The sequence below is a fragment of the Aquarana catesbeiana genome, linkage group LG02 (assembly GCF_042186555.1).
Source record: "Aquarana catesbeiana isolate 2022-GZ linkage group LG02, ASM4218655v1, whole genome shotgun sequence".
NCBI classification, from domain to species: Eukaryota; Metazoa; Chordata; class Amphibia; order Anura; family Ranidae; genus Aquarana; species Aquarana catesbeiana.
The window spans coordinates 804,972,697-804,990,692 of record NC_133325.1 but is presented as its reverse complement, the minus strand read 5'-3'; the positions used below and the strand labels follow the sequence as shown (position 1 = coordinate 804,990,692).

The 17,996-nt window shown below is 43.0% G+C and overlaps 2 protein-coding genes across 2 annotated transcripts in view; both read left to right on the top strand.

The window, feature by feature from the left end:
- LOC141129487 (V-set domain-containing T-cell activation inhibitor 1-like) overlaps positions 1 to 17,996 on the top strand; it is a 360,174-nt gene that overhangs the window by 76,169 nt on the left and 266,009 nt on the right. The gene's annotated exons all lie outside the window — the stretch shown is intronic.
- Positions 6,354 to 17,996, top strand: part of LOC141129886 (uncharacterized) — a 59,245-nt gene continuing 47,602 nt past the window's right edge. The window contains exon 1 of the mRNA XM_073617926.1: positions 6,354 to 6,441. Coding sequence (XP_073474027.1) covers positions 6,354 to 6,441 — 88 coding nt within the window. The remainder of the gene's footprint in view (positions 6,442 to 17,996) is intronic.

The following is a 17,996-nucleotide window of genomic DNA, read 5'->3' as shown; positions in this document are numbered from 1 at the left end:
GTGAGCCAAGTTAAAGTGGTCATTTTTTTTCCCACTCCTTGACGAAGGGGGGGAGATGAACACAATTTTGTGATTGATCAAGTCTCAGGAAAAAATGATCAAAGAACCTAGAAGGAGGCGTTTGCGTCAGATGTGGACAACAGTTCAGTTAAGTCAAGGGTGAGTTTTTCTGTGTCTGTTTTCTCACCTCTAGCCAAAGTTTGTAACTTTGAAAAAAAAAAAAAAAGGAAGACCCAGCCTACGAAGTTGATTGACAAGGCCAGATGGACACTTCAAGTTATTTTAGGAAATCCAGGACTTTGTGAAAACGTAACGTTACGTACGTGAAGATTTCTGCCAAGGTTAGTTCCTAAGAAGGTGAGAAAGTCTCACATAAGAAAATATTGGGTAGTTGCCCAATAAGAAAAAATGTTGAATCAGGAACTGAGACTTCACGTTATTTGAAAAAGCTACCATTGAGGTACAACAGGCAGATGTATGTACTATTTGGTAAGCTAAGATGAAAGTCGGATTTTGATGTTTGAGGATGGAAAGTCCAAGAAACAGGCAAAGAAAAATCAACAGGCAAGAACACTAAAGCACACTAAAGCACACTACAGCACACAATACAAGGAACAAGGCAAAAAGCTACAAGAAAATGATTCTTCCAAGAAAAAGCAACAAACGAAAGAAAAAGCAACAAACTAAAGAAAGGCAACGAACAACAAAGTTAAAGGACATTATTCATCTCTTGTTTTTTTTAAGTGCGCACAGGACTATCATACTAAACAAGGGGTGAGTGTGTTTGTTTATATAAAAGGGTAACATGGGATGGTTAACATCTCAAGGCTCAGAAGTATTTTCCTGTACCATCAGGAATACATGCAGTAGTAAGGTAATTAATTAATGCCAGAGTGTAAAGAAGTTATTAAATAAGGAAACTAAGTTTAATGCTGTATGTAAATGTTTATGAATATTTTAGCCCTGAAAAACAGCAATGTGTGTTATTACACGTGGTCATTTTAAAACACATATATAGGGGGCAGAAAAAAAGTTTTCAGAGAAAAAAAGTATTGATTAAGATTGTGAAATTGAGATAATGGAAAACAACATGGTGTTTAGTGTCTTACAAAAATCCTACAGATTTGGTTGTAGGAAATAATAAGTTAAGGATTGAACAATTTTTACAAAAATTCCAAACTTAGATTTGGTTATTAAATTAAAAGTAGTAGATTGTTCTAATTTATTTAAGACTACTCAGAGAAAATATTAAAATATGAAAGTTTTGTTCAATCTAAAAAATTGTAAAAATAGCAATTGTTAAAAGTCTTTGTAAATGAGTATTTCTGGTAAAAGTAAGGACTTTGATTGAGGGAGGAGTTTTCTCGGGGATATGGCCAATCACAGTTTTTGGGCAGGATCCAATCTGTGAGTTTTACGAGATTGTCCTCTAAACAATTTTTTTGTCATTACTATAATCAGGAAAGTCATATAACGTAGTGTACATGATTTTTGGCAGATGTACAAACAAAAGATGTTTAAAAAGTGGTAAAAAGGTTAAACATTTTAAAAACGAAAAACTAGATTGTTACCGAATTGTACAGTGTATTGTATACAAAGCATGATAGCTAAGACTGATTGTAACAGATCATTCTCTGAAGAGTTTGTGACATGCGAGGAGTGTATTACCAACAGAGAAATGCAGATCAAGTTACACAGACTAGTCGTCATGCCATGACATTTTTCACTTTTGTGGATCAAAGCACAACACATTTTTGTGTTAAGTCTTCCAAATATCTGGAAGAGGGTTCATGGATGAGGAAGAATACATTTTTTAAAAAGGTATTATTACTTACTAAAGTAATTGTTTTTAAAAAATAAGATTTTTTGTGCCTTAATAACTTTTCTCGAGAGTTCATTGAGATTTTTCTAGACAAAGTATCTGTCTGGGTAAATTTTAATGAATTATATAGGCTTAATGTAGGGCAAATATTTTTAATTACAAGAGAGAACTTATATACAATAATTTGAAGATCTAAAGAAAGCCCTTATTAATTTAGTATTTTTGATTAATATAGAGATCTCTCTCAGACATTTTACATTCAAGTGTATGTGGATGATGAGACAAATTCATTGGTATTTATAAAAAATGTGTTAGGGGTGCATTGTCCAATGTTACAGATCTGAGACATTGTGGGTTTTGCACCATTTGTTTTGAAAAGCATCTTATGTTACACTAAATGTGTTATTACAAGGAAAACAGAAGGTGTCAATACACACAGCTTTGTCTAGCGGCAACTGGATGTTAAAAAGATCAGTTGTAGTGATATTTAAAAATACATGGGGGTTAAATAGATGCAATGTGAGGGATAGAACCACAGTTGTGTAAGTTAATTATGCAAAAGTCACTTTTTCAACTTTTAGTGGACATTTATTGGGAAAGAATTTCTTGTGCTTCTATAGATGGATCCAAATATTGGCACAATGGAATGACAATATTAAACTTTCTGTAAGTGTCTGCATTAAAAGCTGAACTTAAGACTGCCATGTGTTTAGCAGTCAGAGTGACAGGCATGTGTGGTTCATTCAATCATATTGTATGAGAGGACTGTTTTTAGTTCTGAAAAGAAATTTCAACATGATCAAATTTCTTTCAGAAATAGAATATTTGGGAAAGCCCAACCTAAATTGTCAGTGTAAAGGAAAAAATACAATAATCTGGTAAGATTATTCTTTTACAAGATTTAATATTAGTCACAGGATAAAGAGGGGGACTGACATTTTGTCTTAGAATCAGTACAGACTGATGAAGATAATATTTATTGTAAAAAAATAATTGATTCCAACAATAATGGATAGAGTTATTTTTAAATTAAAATATTTCTTTTTGCATATCCAAGTACCTGACTGACTGACTGATTGATTGATTTTTTTTTGTTTAAGCTAATGAAAGAAATTCTGAACTACTCATTTTAGAACACGTTGTCATCAAACTTCTGAATATTGTTTTATTTGTTTATAGAACAATACAAAAGGAAAGAGTAACCTAATACTACAAAGTATTGAGGAATTTGGCAAATCTATATAGACTGATTATATTAGTTTTTTTCCACCTACTAAAGGAGGATATTAGGATGTTGTTTTTTTAGTTAATGTTTCTTTTTGATAAATTAATTGAGGTTATTCTAGGAAAAAATAATATTTTTAACAAAAGCTAAGTTGTTGTGAACTTATGTCATATTCCATTGGGGTTGGATTTTAAACCATGGAATCAGATAATGATTTAAAATTTTATAGGACATGTATGCAATTTTAGGTATTTAGTAAAGTTTTTGTTTCTTATCATCTTAAGTACTCAGGTATTGTAGAACATATAAATAGTATTATAAGGTCTAAATAGGGTAAGATGATTTAAGAATAAGGTAAAGATTGGGTGACCTATTTACCTGCTACAGTTTTAGTTTAAAAACTTTATTGTTTTTTTAAACATAAGGTTTGTTAACTTTTTGAGTTAATGACAGGATGTCTTTTGAGATTAGCATACTCTGTTGTTTTTATATAGTCTGTCAGGAAAGAAAGAAGTGTGGTTGCAAACTTTGCAAACAACAGGTGCAGGTATTTCAGAAGTTTGTTCACAAATTATGGCTAGGCCTTTGCTAAATTTAAATAGAAATGATGTCTTGAATGAGATTTCTACTTCTTATAAGTATGTTTAGTAATTTATTCCAGTGGCTAAAGTTATGGTTAAGAATTATAGATCTGAAGGTACCAGGGATGCCAACAGAGATGTCAATTGGGATGCCAATTGGAAAGATTATTTTGTTATTTTTAAGGTACATTGGAATTATAATTTTTTTTGTTTCAAAGGAATTGGTAAAAATAAAAATAAATGGTAAAAATAAGAATAAAATGGGTAAACACAGAAAGGATTATCAGTCTAGAATGGTTTATATTAAATAATGAAAATTTCTAAGGAAAACATATTTTTATAAGAATTTGATACTTGTTTTCATTTTCTTTTATAGATATGTCTTTCATTTCTAAATTTAAAGAACATGATTAGATAGATAAATAAATAGAAAAATAAATAGAAAGATGGATAGAATATATAAAATATGACAATCAAATAATGGAAAAGTTTTATGTCTTTTTATGTATCTACAGACGAGTAGATTATTTATTATGTTTATAATTGTTCACTGTCAAGGATAATGTATAAAAACTTATATTGTAGAAGTTATTTGGTTATTGAAATTTCCAGGAATGGAAGAAATTTTATTTATTAATTAGTAATTTATATTACAAAGCAATATAATTTGATTTTTCAAAGATATGTATTTCATCTTTATATTAAAATAGTTAAATTATATGGTTAAAGTCATAAGAGTTTCACAAGAAGTTAAATAAATTTATGAAGTTGAAGGAAGAAAATCTTTAATATTACATTATTTAGAAGGAGAATTAAAATTAATTAATAAATATAATAATTTAAATTTTCTCAATGGAATTAAATAGTTAAATATTTTTCATAGGGATATCTGAGTTTTGGAAAATGTTTATATACAATATCTGACACACTAAATTGTATTACTGTTTATTGTATTGTATTAATGTTTATTGTATTGTTTGTATTGAAAATGTGGATCAGAGACATTTATTATTTAAGATGAATGCACTTATTATATCTGTTGATTATAGTGCATTGAGGGGGAATTGTTAGAAGATTTTAAGTTCATTATTAATTTAGGTAATAAAAGTTTCTGAAAAAATATATGAAACACATAAATGTTATATGTAATTTGTGATGGTTTCTGAAGGTTAACAGGATGGAGGACAGAGGACAGAGGAGTGGTTTAGCTGGGTAGATATTTCTATTTTGAGTTGCTATGTCAGGACAATGGGTGGAGGAATGTTGCTTATCTTTAGACTATAGCCATTTAAAGTATATATGCAAATATGGGTGTTACTAGGATATGCTGACATAACATTTTGAAACAGTATAAGAATGGATCAGATTCATGGTAGAATAGGAATGGAGTAGGGTTAACAAGAGGGAAGTAACCCAACACTTTGGAGAATGTAACATCAAGATGTCTCCTCCTCCTCTTCCTTCTGAGACCATCACCATGCCACATGTTATCGATGTAAGTCTGGTCTTTGCTTATCTTTCTGAACAAATAAACAACCTTTCTGGAAGCATCGTATGAACGAAGGATTCTTCAATTTCTACTAAGAAACTAATTCCTAAAAGTAAGTTGGAAATGCAGCCTTGGACAAAGTACAGAAACATATCTCCTATACACCATACCCTCTAGGAGAGAGGACACTGATATTTATATAACATATAACACAAAGACATTGCTATACAACCAGAAACGCCCCTGGGAATAAGAATTGATAATATCTAGAATTATAGATATTTATACATTTCTTTCACCGGGGTATACACACTCCTCCTCTATGGAGAGCCCCCCATATACCTTCATATCCCACCCCCTGGGAGAAAAGACCCCTCATCATCCACCTCTAACATTTATCACTCTGCACACAGTGACGTTACTAAGGCGCTGTCTATTCTCTAAACTTGGCAAGTTTTGTAAAGTCAGTACAGGTGCAGTATATGGGAGAGGGGCAGTTGTTAAACGGTGCTATTAAGGAATCTCAGTATATTGGGGGGGGCAGTATATAAAAGTGTCATTATATTGGGGGTGTTAGTATATAGAAGGGGTGTCAGTATATAGAAGGGGTGTCAGTATATTGGGGGTGTCAGTATATTGGGGGTGTCAGTATATAGAAGGGGTGTCAGTATATAAGGGGTGTCAGTATATTGGGGGTGTCAGTATATTGGGGGTGTCAGTATATAGAAGGGGTTTCAGTATATTTGGGGCGTCAGTATATATTGGAGGTGTTAGTATATAAAGGGGGTGTCAATGTATTGGGGGTGTCAGTATATTGGGGTTGTCAGTACATAGAAGGAGTGTCAGTATATTGGGGGTGTTAGTATATAAAGGGGGTGTCAATGTATTGGGGGTGTCAATGTATTGGGGTTGTCAGTACATAGAAGGGGTGTTAGTATATTGGGGGTGTTAGTATATAAAGGGGGTGTCAATGTATTGGGGGTGTTAGTATATAGAAGGGGTGTCAGTATATTGGGGTTTCAGTAGACAGGGGGGAGGTGTCAGTATATAAAACAGGTGTCAGTATACATGGGTGTGGCCGATCTGCTCCCTCCCCCTGCATCCTCATTGGCAGGGAGGAGAGCGACTTGCAGGAAAGAAGGACTCCACCAGCAGCACAGGATTCTGGGACATGTAGTCCCCAACTGAAGCGGCCCCACACAGCCTCCTATGGGGCAGGGAATAACAGAGCCCAGCATGCTCTCTGGCGAGGAGTTTCACAAAGCAGAGGCTGCCTGGGAGAAAGTCGAGTTCCACCACAAGGAAGACGGACAGGACAAGAGAGGTAGGTGAGCTTACACTTTAATGTCCACTGGAGCGATACTAAAAACATCCATTTATTTAAATAGGCAGAGGGATTTGGGGTAGTGCGCAGGTAACTTTCTACTTTGTTTTTTTATTGTATGTATTGGGGCATTGTTGCAGGAGTACAGGGCTTAATATTGTATATTTGTTATACTTGGCCCCCTACTTTTGTCCCTGTCCCCCCCTAAATATGAAAGCTGGAGACGCCACTGCTGTGCACACAGTAACCCATACTTATTATACAGATGTCGTAACGACTCCCACTTTGCCCACTGTGGGCGGTGCCAAAAAGAGTGACAGTCTGACCCATACATGTCCACAATCCCACCCACTCCCAATTCCAGAGCATGATAGGTTCTCTAGTCATAGTAGGCGGAGACATACTGTAGCTGGTAGAGATGTTGGAAGAGATGGGAACACACAGTGCAGAGCGACAGTTCACTGTCTGTCCTGAAGAGGGCAGAACACCACGTGATTGGAGGAAGAGGAAGATACTGTACATTGATTGGCTCAGCCTTACAACAAACTGATCCGCCCACAGCTGAGATCACATGACGCTTCATTCTTTATTCTGCTACATTATATCCCTTATTTTCCAGGGGGGAGGGGTCAGCATTCACCTGTACATGGCTCTGCCCCATCCTGTACACAGCTCCACCCCTTTTGTATAGTCCAGCTCCATCTGCTCCTGCACAGAGCCCCGCCCCACCTTACACCACCCCGCCCACTCCTGTACACAGCCCCTCCCCCCTGTATAGAGGATGTTGAACCTGGAGGTGATACATAATATCAGATTCATCCAGGAATAGTTACATGGGGGGTCACCCATACACAGCCCCCCTCCTCCTGTATGGAGGATGGTTCTACCTGGATGGGATGCACGGGATCTAGTGATACATAATATCAGATCAATCTGATCCCTATATGGGGGGGCAGGTCCAAAACTAGGGCGGCCTCATTGAGAGGAACCCATCCCCAACTACATGCCCTGGGGGTCCGTGCCGCCATCCTGTCACACCTTCATAGGAGGAACATTGGGAGCAGCATTTTTTACAGCCAATCAGGTGTTAAGGGCCATCATTTAGCAGCTGGAGGAGGAAAATACAGCCGATGCCATTCAGTTCCAGTAAATGCCGCCCCTCTCCTCCCCTTCTGCTGCCCAGATCCCCCCCTCAGTGCTGCCAGCATCCTCCCCCACCCTCTCCTGCCGGCTCCTGCGGGGGATGTGTCAGGATAGAGAGCAGGGGAAGGAGCCAGTAAATAGGTTGTTTATCAGCCCCTTCTTTTTCTGAATGAACACAGGGAGTGATCAGCAACTATTTAGACCTCACCTACGCTGTGATTGTGTAGGCCTTCACCCTACATGTGCACCGAGTCACCATTAACGTTGAAATTGCGCACATACACACACACACACATTATATATATATATATATATATATACATATATATATACATATATATATATTTGTTTATTATCAAAGTGGTTGTAAAGGCACAAGGTTTTTTTTACCTTCATTGATTCTATGCATGAAGGTAAATAACCTTCTGTGTGCAACAGCCCCCCCCAATACTTACCTGAGCCCATCTCTATTCAGTGATCTCCATGAGAGCCTTTGTTCTCTGGGGACTCTCACTCCTGATTGGCTTTTGGCAGCAGCGAAAGGCCATTGGATCTGGAGATAGATGGGGTGGGGCCGACACACAACTCCGTGTGTGAAAGGACACACAGCCACGGCTCGGGAGCGTGCCTGTTTGGGTGCCACCAGAGCAAGCTGCTTACTGTGGGGGCACCCGGCAGGAGGGAGGGGCCAGGAGTGCCAGAGTGGGGACCCGAGAAGAAGAGGATCCGGGCTTCTCTGTGCAAAACCATTACAGAAAGTGGGTAAGTATAACTTGTTTGTTATTTTAATGTAAAAAATGAGGGTTTAACTAGGTCGCAACCGCAGCCTTTCCTGGAGATCCGGAGCCGTCGGACTGACTGGAGGAGTGCCTGACCCCGGTGGCCTGGAAGGGGCCCTGAGACGGCTGGGGTCAGCTGCCTGGGAAGCGGAACAACTCCTGGAGCATCTCTGCCCCTGTCATCCTGGCTGCGACGGGGAGTGGCTGGGCTGAATACCCTTGTAGGCCTGTGGAGGCCTGAAGCAGACAGCTTCTGCACTACATAATCGCAGGTGAGGGGAAAGACTCTTAAGGGGACACACGCTGCACTCTATCTACTCCCTGAATACCCCTGACCCCGCAGACAGGCCCCCACAGCCAGCTATTGACTATTTCCCAGTTATGGGCCCCAAACACCTGAATGAGGCGCAGGAACTCCAGCGCAAAATATAGTAAAGGGGGTAAGAGGTTGACCTTTCCACCACAGTCGGAATCCCCTCAGACGCCCACTTGCCCCCCACCGGAGGCTCTTAATACACGCAGTGCCCACAGAGCCTCGCAGACAGACACTATGGAGTCGGATGACTCTTGGCCCCCCTGGCTGGCGGATGTCAAGGCGGCCATTGCTACTTGCCAATCCACGTTAACAACAAAAATTGAAGCTGTACAGCTGGATATGGGTCTAATCCGCCAAGATATAGACAAAATCAGGTCGCGAGTCACTGAGACGGAGCAAAGACTGAGTACCACTGAAGACACCATTGCGGAATATGGAGGATCACTCCGTATGCTTCAAACCAAAGTAAAGGCCCTTGAATACAGAGCCGAGGACGCGGAGAACAGGAATCGGCGCAAGGATCTTCGCATTGTTGGTTTACCAGAGGGGAATAATCCTACCTCCTTCATAGAGGGTCTGTTGTGTGACCTTTTACCTGAGGCCCGTTGGTCACCTCACTACACGGTCGAGAGGGCACATCGCATCCCGCCTAAGCCGGGGCCTCCTGGATCCCTTTCCGCACCTTCATTCTCCGTCTCCTCAACTTCAGAGACAGAGATGAAGTTCTCTGCGCCTCTAGAAATGTTGGCAACCTCAGATTCCAGAACACCAAGCTGATGATCTTCCCCGACTATTCGGTTGAGACCCAGAAGCTCAGGAAATCTTTTGACCAAGTTAAAGCGGCTTTGCGATCACGCAGCATTCGCTACAGTGTACTCTTCCCTGCTCGCCTGAGAGTCCAGGACGGCGAGACAACTCATTTCTTTACCACACCGAGAGTGGCCTCTGCTTGGCTGGACTCGCTACCACAGATTCGCTGATTGTTTACCCGGTATGTGCTGTATGACCTTTTTCATTGTTTACTCACCATAGCCTGGGCCCAGGTCTGAGTTACCACACGAACTACCACATGGATGACTTAGTTTTGTTGCACAGGTTATGCCCAGTTTAATCCATGGTGTGTGCGGGCTTGCGGGGGGATGCTCACTATCCCTATCAGGGAAATTTTAAGTTACTGCCCCTGCCGAAGAACTTGGTCAGGAGACTGTTGAGATACGAAGTTCCTTTACACTTGCTTGCTCCCTTGAGGAGTGTTGGAATTCTTGCTCTGCATATCCCCCTAAAGCTTGATCGACTTCACTGTGGGGTCGTATTATGGGCTACTTCCCTTCGTTTGACTTTCTAAGTCCTCACAGCCTGCTATATCACAATGGCGGAGATCTCACATGTGGAAAGCCGCTTGAACTGCTGCTTACCCCCCGTGTGAAGTCTCGGGGGGGTGGGCTCGTCTCTTCCACGGACCCCCTGTTGCAGCCGGTGAGCTGAATATGTTTGGGATTGAAACCCGCCTCAGTTTGGGGGTCGGGTGGGGTGGGGGTTGGTGAAAGTTTGCGATTGAAACCCGCCTCAGTTTGGGGGTCGGGTGGGGTGGGGGTTGGTGAAAGTTCCCCTAATGGGGCTAGTTTCATTTACTTCAGATATCGGTATCCTATATCTGTTTTTAGTTTGGTTTTGTTTTTGTTTGATAATTGTACTAAAATAATTAACTCATCAGCATTGCACTGTTTCCAGATGTGTCCGTTCCCGGGGTCTAGTTCAGGAGCCGTGACTTACATTGATCCTAACATTCTTATTATTCTTGGTAGACATGTCCTCCCTTAACATCATCTCCTGGAACACCAGGGGACTGAACTCCCCGGTCAAGCGTTCCCTGGTGTTCCAATTCATTAAAACTTATAACCCACATATATGCGTGCTCCAAGAAACGCACCTAACAGTAAGTAGGGTTCTGGCCCTAAAAAAACCATGGGTGGGCCACCACTACCACTCCACGCACTCCACTTTCTCTAGGGGTGTTACTATTCTGGTATTGAAGTCACTTCCTTTTCAGGTCCTGGATTTGGTCCTGGACCCTGATGGTCAGTATGTTATAATTCATGCTAAAATATACTCTCTAACATGGACCATTGTGGGCTTATATTTGCCTCCTCCGGCTTCCTTGCAGGTGCTCAATCAGATCACCAGTAAGATAGCTGACTTTGCATCTGACAATAATGTTATACTGGGTGATTTCAATCTGGTCCCTGACCCAGATTTTGACAGGCTCACTTCTGCGGGACATCATTGCCCTGGGTTGGCTGAGTGGGTGGATACCTATGGCCTGACTAATGTCTGGAAGTGGTGTCACCCCCAGACCAAGGCATACACATGCCACTCGGCCTCTCACAGAACGTTCTCCCGCATAGACTTGGTCTTCGCAGGGAGCCCGGTCCCCCCACGGGTCACGGACATACAAATACTGCCTAGGGGAATCTCCGACCACTCACCCTTGTTGTTGTTATTGGACCTCTCCCTGGGTCCAGTAGAAAAGATATGGAGGCTCTCTAGATTTTGGATTTCAGACACTGCAGTAGATTCCCAATGCAGAACAGAGTTGATTGACTTCTGGGCAGTAAATGTGGGCTCGGCTGACCCAACAGTTGTGTGGGATGCCTTTAAGGCCACGACGAGGGTACATTACAAGACCATCATTGCCAGAGTCCGTCGGGAGCTTAGGGCAGATTTGATTAAGGCTGAGAGGGAGACGAGTAGTGCAGAGGCTCTTTTTGTTCGTACTCGAGACCCTGTGCACTATTCGCAACTACAACTTATGACGAAGGAGGTTGTTCGTCTCCGTACCTCTCTTACTCAGAAGAAAATGTTGGCTCAATCTCAACGGATTTTTGAGCAGGGAGAGAGGTCAGGCCGTTTGTTGCCCTGGCTCTCCAGGGAGCAGGCGGGGGGATGAGCTTCTCACATATTAGGGACTCCTCGGGACAGCTGATCCATACCCCGGAAGGGATTAATTGCTGTTTCGCGGATTTCTACGAATCCCTCTACAGGTCCAGGGTAGACTATAGAGGAGAGGATCTGGTAGCATACTTCGATATCACATTGATATCCCAACCCTTACAGTAACTTATCGTGACAAGCTCGTCGCCCCAATTACGTCCTTGGAGATAATCCAGGCACTTAAATCAATGCAGACAGGGAAAACTCCGGGACCCGATGGCATCCCTGTGGAGTTTTACAAACAATATGCTACAGAACTAGTTGATAAACTTCAGGGCCTCTTCTCTGCATCGACGCGCCTTGAAAAACTCCCAGACACAATGATCGAAGCGATCATAGTGGTGATCCCTAAGCCAGGGAAAGACCCCACGTTATGCTCCTCGTACCGCCCTATATCCCTTCTGAACGTGGATGCAAAAGTACTGGCGAAAGTATTGGCCAACAGACTTAACTTGGTCATTACTGCCCTGATTCACAGGGATCAAACAGGTTTCATGCCCGGGAGAGGAACTGACATTAATATCAGACGCCTTCATACTCACATAGACAGAGCAGACGAGGCGACTAAAGGAGCGGTGGCCTCACTCGACGCGGAGAAGGCTTTTGACACCGTCGAGTGGGGCTACTTATGGGAAGTGCTCTCGCGATTCGGGTTCGGCCCGGGTTTCATGAAATGGCTCCTCATGCTATACCAGGGCCCTTCAGCTAGAATACGTACCAATAGATGCCTGTCAGGGAAGTTCCAATTGTTTCAAGGCATCCGACAGGGGTGCCCCCTCTCCCCGGGCCTATTTGCTCTGGCGGTGGAACCCCTGGCTTTGTTGCTGAGGGCCGACCCTGGGGTGAAGGGACTCCAGGTAGGTTCAATTGAGGAGAAGTTATCGCTGTACGCGGACGATGCTCTGCTCTACTTAGCGGATGCGTCGTCCTCTTTGCAGACTGCACTGGATCTGATTAATCGATTCGGCGAGTTCTCGGGGATTCACATTAATTGGGACAAGTCGGTTCTTTTCCTGCTCCATCCCTCGACCCCTAGGGTGCCACATCCACAGCTTAAATGGGTAGATGACTTCAAATATCTGGGGATTAAAATTAGCGGTAAAGTTCAGGACTACATGGACAATAATTTGCAACCACTCGTGACACAGCTTACGGCTAGGTGTGCCGCTTGGCGTTCCCTTCTATTGACCCCTGTTGGCAGAGTCATTTTGCTAAAAATGATTTTCCTTCCCAAATACCTCTACTTCTTCCGTAACACTTCCATACACATCCCTAGGACTTTTTTCCGAAGGTTGGAGAGTCTGCTGATACACTTTGTCTGGGCTGGGAGGCCACCCAGGGTGGCCAAGCAGATCTTATATCTCCTACTGGCGCTACCGAATTTTCAAATTTATTATTAGGCAGCTGTTCTGGTCACGATTCGGTGGTGGTTCTCCCAGCCCACACAGAATCCGGCAGTCACTCTGGAGGCAGCCATTCTGGGTTCCTTTGCTGCACTGAGTAATCTCCCATTTCGTGGACTCAGGGCCAGTTGGTCCATGACAACCCCGATGCGAACCACCGTGAGGGTCTGCAGGAGGCTAGGAAAATATATGGGAAGCCCAATCACATCTCACCTCATATGCCCCTATGGGGAAACCCTATGCTCCCTCACTTTTACAGTCTACCGGACCCCTCTCTCTGGGCAAAAAAGGAATCTTTACATTAAAACATATAGTTCAGGACGGTAGGCTTATGACTTTCCAAGCCCTGAGGCAATCTTTCGCTATCCCGTCATCCTTACAATTGAGGTACTGGCAGCTGAAGCACGCCTTTGAAGCTCAGTTCCCTGCCCCCCTCATTCTGGAACCAGATTCCATTGAACGGCTCTTGATTTCCAGTGTCATGGGGAAGCCTCTCTCAACACTATATCTATATCTTTCAGTGGAATACGATGCCAAACTAACCAAAACCTGGGAAAGGTGGAGGGTTGATATTCCCTCTTTGGACGAGGAGGAATGGAAGGAGTGTATAATCTCCTACATTCCTTCTATGATTGCTGCACAGAGCGTATTTCACCCCACAGAGGTGAAATACCCTCCGGGGACCCTGAACCCCCTACCTAATAATTATGATGTGAAACACATTGGAGGACATCCTACATCTCGTCTACTCTTCTTGTGCCTGTTTCCCTTCATCCCCTCCCTTCCCCCCCCCCCCTCCAGCCGCCCCTAACAGGCTTGAATGAATATTGGTTACTTACTTTATAGTATCTAAGAGTTTATAACACTATAATGCCATGAGGAGTATTGTTAAGTGAAACTTCTGACATTTGCACAACTGGAATGTCTGATAAATAGTGGCTATCGCTTGAAGGTAGATTTTACTGTCATTATTCTCACCGCATTGAATGTACTAACTTCTCTTGTATTGTAATGCTGATTTGTTCAATAAAAATTTTCTGTTAAAAAAAAAATGAGGGTTTAGTAACACTTTGATATTACCATCCTATGACTTATTTATTACACTTCTCTCTCTGGGCAGGGGGCTGTTTAGCAGAGACCCTAGGGAATAAAATGGCGATCCTTGCAGTTTTTTAATGTCACATGGTATTTGCAAATTTTTCTTTGTAAAATATGAAAGATGATTTTACGCCGAGTAAATAGATACCTAACGCTTTAAAATTGCACACACTCTTGGAATGGTAACAAACTGAGACATTTAAAAATTCTCCATAGGCGACGCTTTAATTTTTTTTACAGGTTACCAGTTTAAAGTTAGAGGAGGTCTAGCACTAGAATTATTGCTCTCACTCTAACATTGGCAGCAATACCTCACATGTGTGGTGAAAAAATGGATTTTTAAAACAGCTTACCTGTAAAATCCTTTTCTTGGAGTACATCACGGGACACAGAGCACCATAATAATGACTATGTGTGTTATACGCTTACCTTTAGGTGATTGGACACTGGCAACCAATAGAAAGATGGTTCCTCCCATATAACCCCTCCTATACAGGAAGTGCCTCAGTTTTGTATCAAGTAATGACGATTCCAGAAAGAGGGGAGGGACCTCTGTGTCCCGTGATGTACTCCAAGAAAAGGATTTTACAGGTAAGCTGTTATTAAAATCCATTTTTCTTTATCGTGCATCATGGGACACAGAGCACCATAATAATGACTATGTGGGATGTCCTAAAGCAATGCATCTGAGGGGGGGAACACATTATCCCTAAGCCCAACGGGCCCGAGATTATAAAGCAGCCTGCAACACGCTGTGGCCAAACCCAGTCTCATTTTGAGATCTCACATCCACCTGGTAAAACCTGGTGAATGTATGAACTGAAGACCAAATGGCTGCTTTGCAAACCTGAGCCATAGACACCTGCTAGCGTACTGCCCATAATGCACTAACCCCTCTAGTGGAGTGTGTTCTTAAATCCCGGGGTGGAACCCTGCGCTTTAATCCATACGCCTGGACAATAGTCTGGCGAATCCACCTGGATATAGATGAACTTGTTGCCGGCTGTCCTCTCTTAGGACCCTCAGGCAAGACAAAAAAACAGTCAGTTTTCCGAAAGGAAGCTGACATTTCCAAGTAAACCTTTATTGCTCTCACCACATCCAGTGAGTGAAGCGACCTTTCCTCCCTAGTTTTAGGGTTTGGAAAAAAGGAAGGTAAAATGATATCTTGATTCAAATGAAATTTGGAAGCTACCTAAGGTAGAAAATCCGGATGAGGACGCATGACCACTCTCATGATGAAGAACCATAAAAGGTTCCTTGCAAGAAAGGGAGGCCAATTCTGACACCCTGCTAGCCGATGTTATAGCCACTAGGAAAACTAATTTCCTGGTCAATAGGACAAAAGGGATATGCCTAATGGGTTCAAAGGGTTGACTCTGTAAGGTTGACAGTACCAAATTTAGATCCCAAGGACATAAAGGTGGTTTAAGCGGCGGCCTCAGGTGCGTTACTCTCTTGACAAAGGTTCGCACCAAAGATTGGGATGCAATTGGTCTCTGGAAAAAAAACGATAAGACCGAAATCTGTCCCTTAATTGTCCCTAAAGCGAGCTGCAAGTCTACTTCTGTTTGGAGAAAGACGAGAACTCTTCCAATCGTATACCTACGAGGGTTCCACTTCCTTTTCTCACACCAAGAAATGTATGACTTCCAGACTCTATAATAGATAGCTCTAGAAACTGACTTTCTAGCGTTTATCAAAGTGGACAAGACTGAACCCATAACACCACAGTCTTTCAATAGTCTGGTCTCAATAGCCAGGCCATCAAATTCAGCAACCGTAAAGAAGGATGGAATATGGGCCCTTGAGACAACAGGTCTGGGCGGCAAGGAATGACCAACGGGTCCCCTACTGCCAATTTCACAATCTCCGAGTACCATGATCTCCTGGGTCACGCTGGGGCCACTAAGATCACCGGCCTCCGTTCCTCCCGTATTCTGCGTAGTAAGTGCGGCAGAATCGGGATCGGAGGAAAGGCATATATCAGAGAATACTGATCCCAAGGAACCAGTAATGCGTCTATCCCGACAGCAAGCGGATCCTTGGTCCTGGATACAAATGTGACCAGTTTGGCATTGAATCTGGATGCCAGCAGATCCACATCTGGGGTCCCCCAGTATTGGCAGATCTGTAGAAACACCTCGGGATGCAGGGACCATTCCCCTGGTAACAATTTCTGGTGACTCAGGAAGTCCGCCTGCCAATTGTCCACATCCGGGATAAACACTGCACATGTTTTTCTGCCCAGGTTAGTATATGATTTACTTCTCTTTGGGCTGCCCGACTCCTGGTACCTCCCTCGTGGTTGATATACGCCACTACTGTGGAGTTGTCGGACTGAACTCTGACAGGAAAACCCCGCAATCTGGACGTCCAGAATCGCAGGGCCAGACGAGCTGCCCGGATCTCCAATAGATTGATGGGCAGAGTCCTTTCTGTCTGGGACCACACTCCCTGAACAGATGCTTCCTCTAGGACTGCTCCCCAGCTGAGAAGACTGGCGTCCCTGGTTACCACCTTCCAGGCCACTGGTGGGAAAGACTTCCCTCTTCTTAAGTTGCTGGTTCTCAACCACCAAGAGAGGTTCCATAGAACCTGTGGGGATAGAACCATAGGTTGATCCAAGGTTCGAGCAGACTTGTCCCAGGCTTTCAGGATACTGTTCTGGAACACTCTGGAGTGGAACTGTGCATATGGCACTGCGCTGAAAGATGACACCATCTTGCCCAATAACCTCATGCACAGCCGAACAGAAGGTGTTGGTTCTTTTTTCACCTTCTGTACAAGTTCCACTATGGAGGCGACCTTTAAGGGCGGAAGAAACACTCTTTCTTGGGCGGTGTCCAAGACCAGACCCAGATACATCAAGGCTTGGGTCGGACAAAGAGCTGACTTGTCCAAATTTAGTACCCAACCTAGGTGTTGTAAAACCCATACTGTTCTTGACACGTTTAGAACTAGTATAGGGCGAGAGCATTCCCTTAGAAGTAGATCGTCCACATATCCTATTATGGAGACTCCTTGAGATCTTAGGGAAGCCAACACTGGGGCCAGAATCTTTGTGAAGACCCTGGGGGCCGTGGCTAGACTGAAAGGCAGTGCCACAAACTGGAAATGACTGCCCTCTACAGCGAAGCGTAAGAACCTTTGGTGTGGACCGAAGATCGGCACATGAAGGTACGCATCCTTGATATCAATGGATGCTAAATAGTCTCCCTTTCTCAGGGACCTTATTACTGAATGAACCGACTCCATGAGGAAAGATCGGACGTCTACCAAGAAGTTGAGAGCCTTGAGGTCCAAAATGGGCCTTACTTCCCCATTTGGTTTCGGCACAGTGAATAGGTTTGAGTAAAACCCCTTGAATTTTTCCTCGTGCGGGACCCTTACAATTACTCCCTGCATCAGCAGATGGTGTAAAGCTAGAAATAGGCATCTTCTTTTCTCTGGATCCGCCGGGACCCTTAAGTGTAGAAAGCGGTTCGGGGGAACCTCCCGGAACTCTATTCTGTAACCGTTTTTTACAGTGGAAATGACCCATCTGTCTTGAACCAGTTCTTCCCAGGCCTCCCCAAACAGCCGAAGCCTGCCCCCCACCCGCGAGAGCGGGGGTGACCCTTCACAAGGTAGACCCCAATAGCTGCAATAGCAGGCTGAACTGCTGCAGTTGCAACTGAAAAGGAGGCCTTTAATATGGACTCTAGCTTTTTTTCAGATCCCTGAAAACCTGGGCATTATCTACTGGACAGGTTAAATTTTTATTCACAGAAGATATGGCAGCGTCCACCAAAGGTGTGCTCCATTTCTTCCTAAACTTCTCCT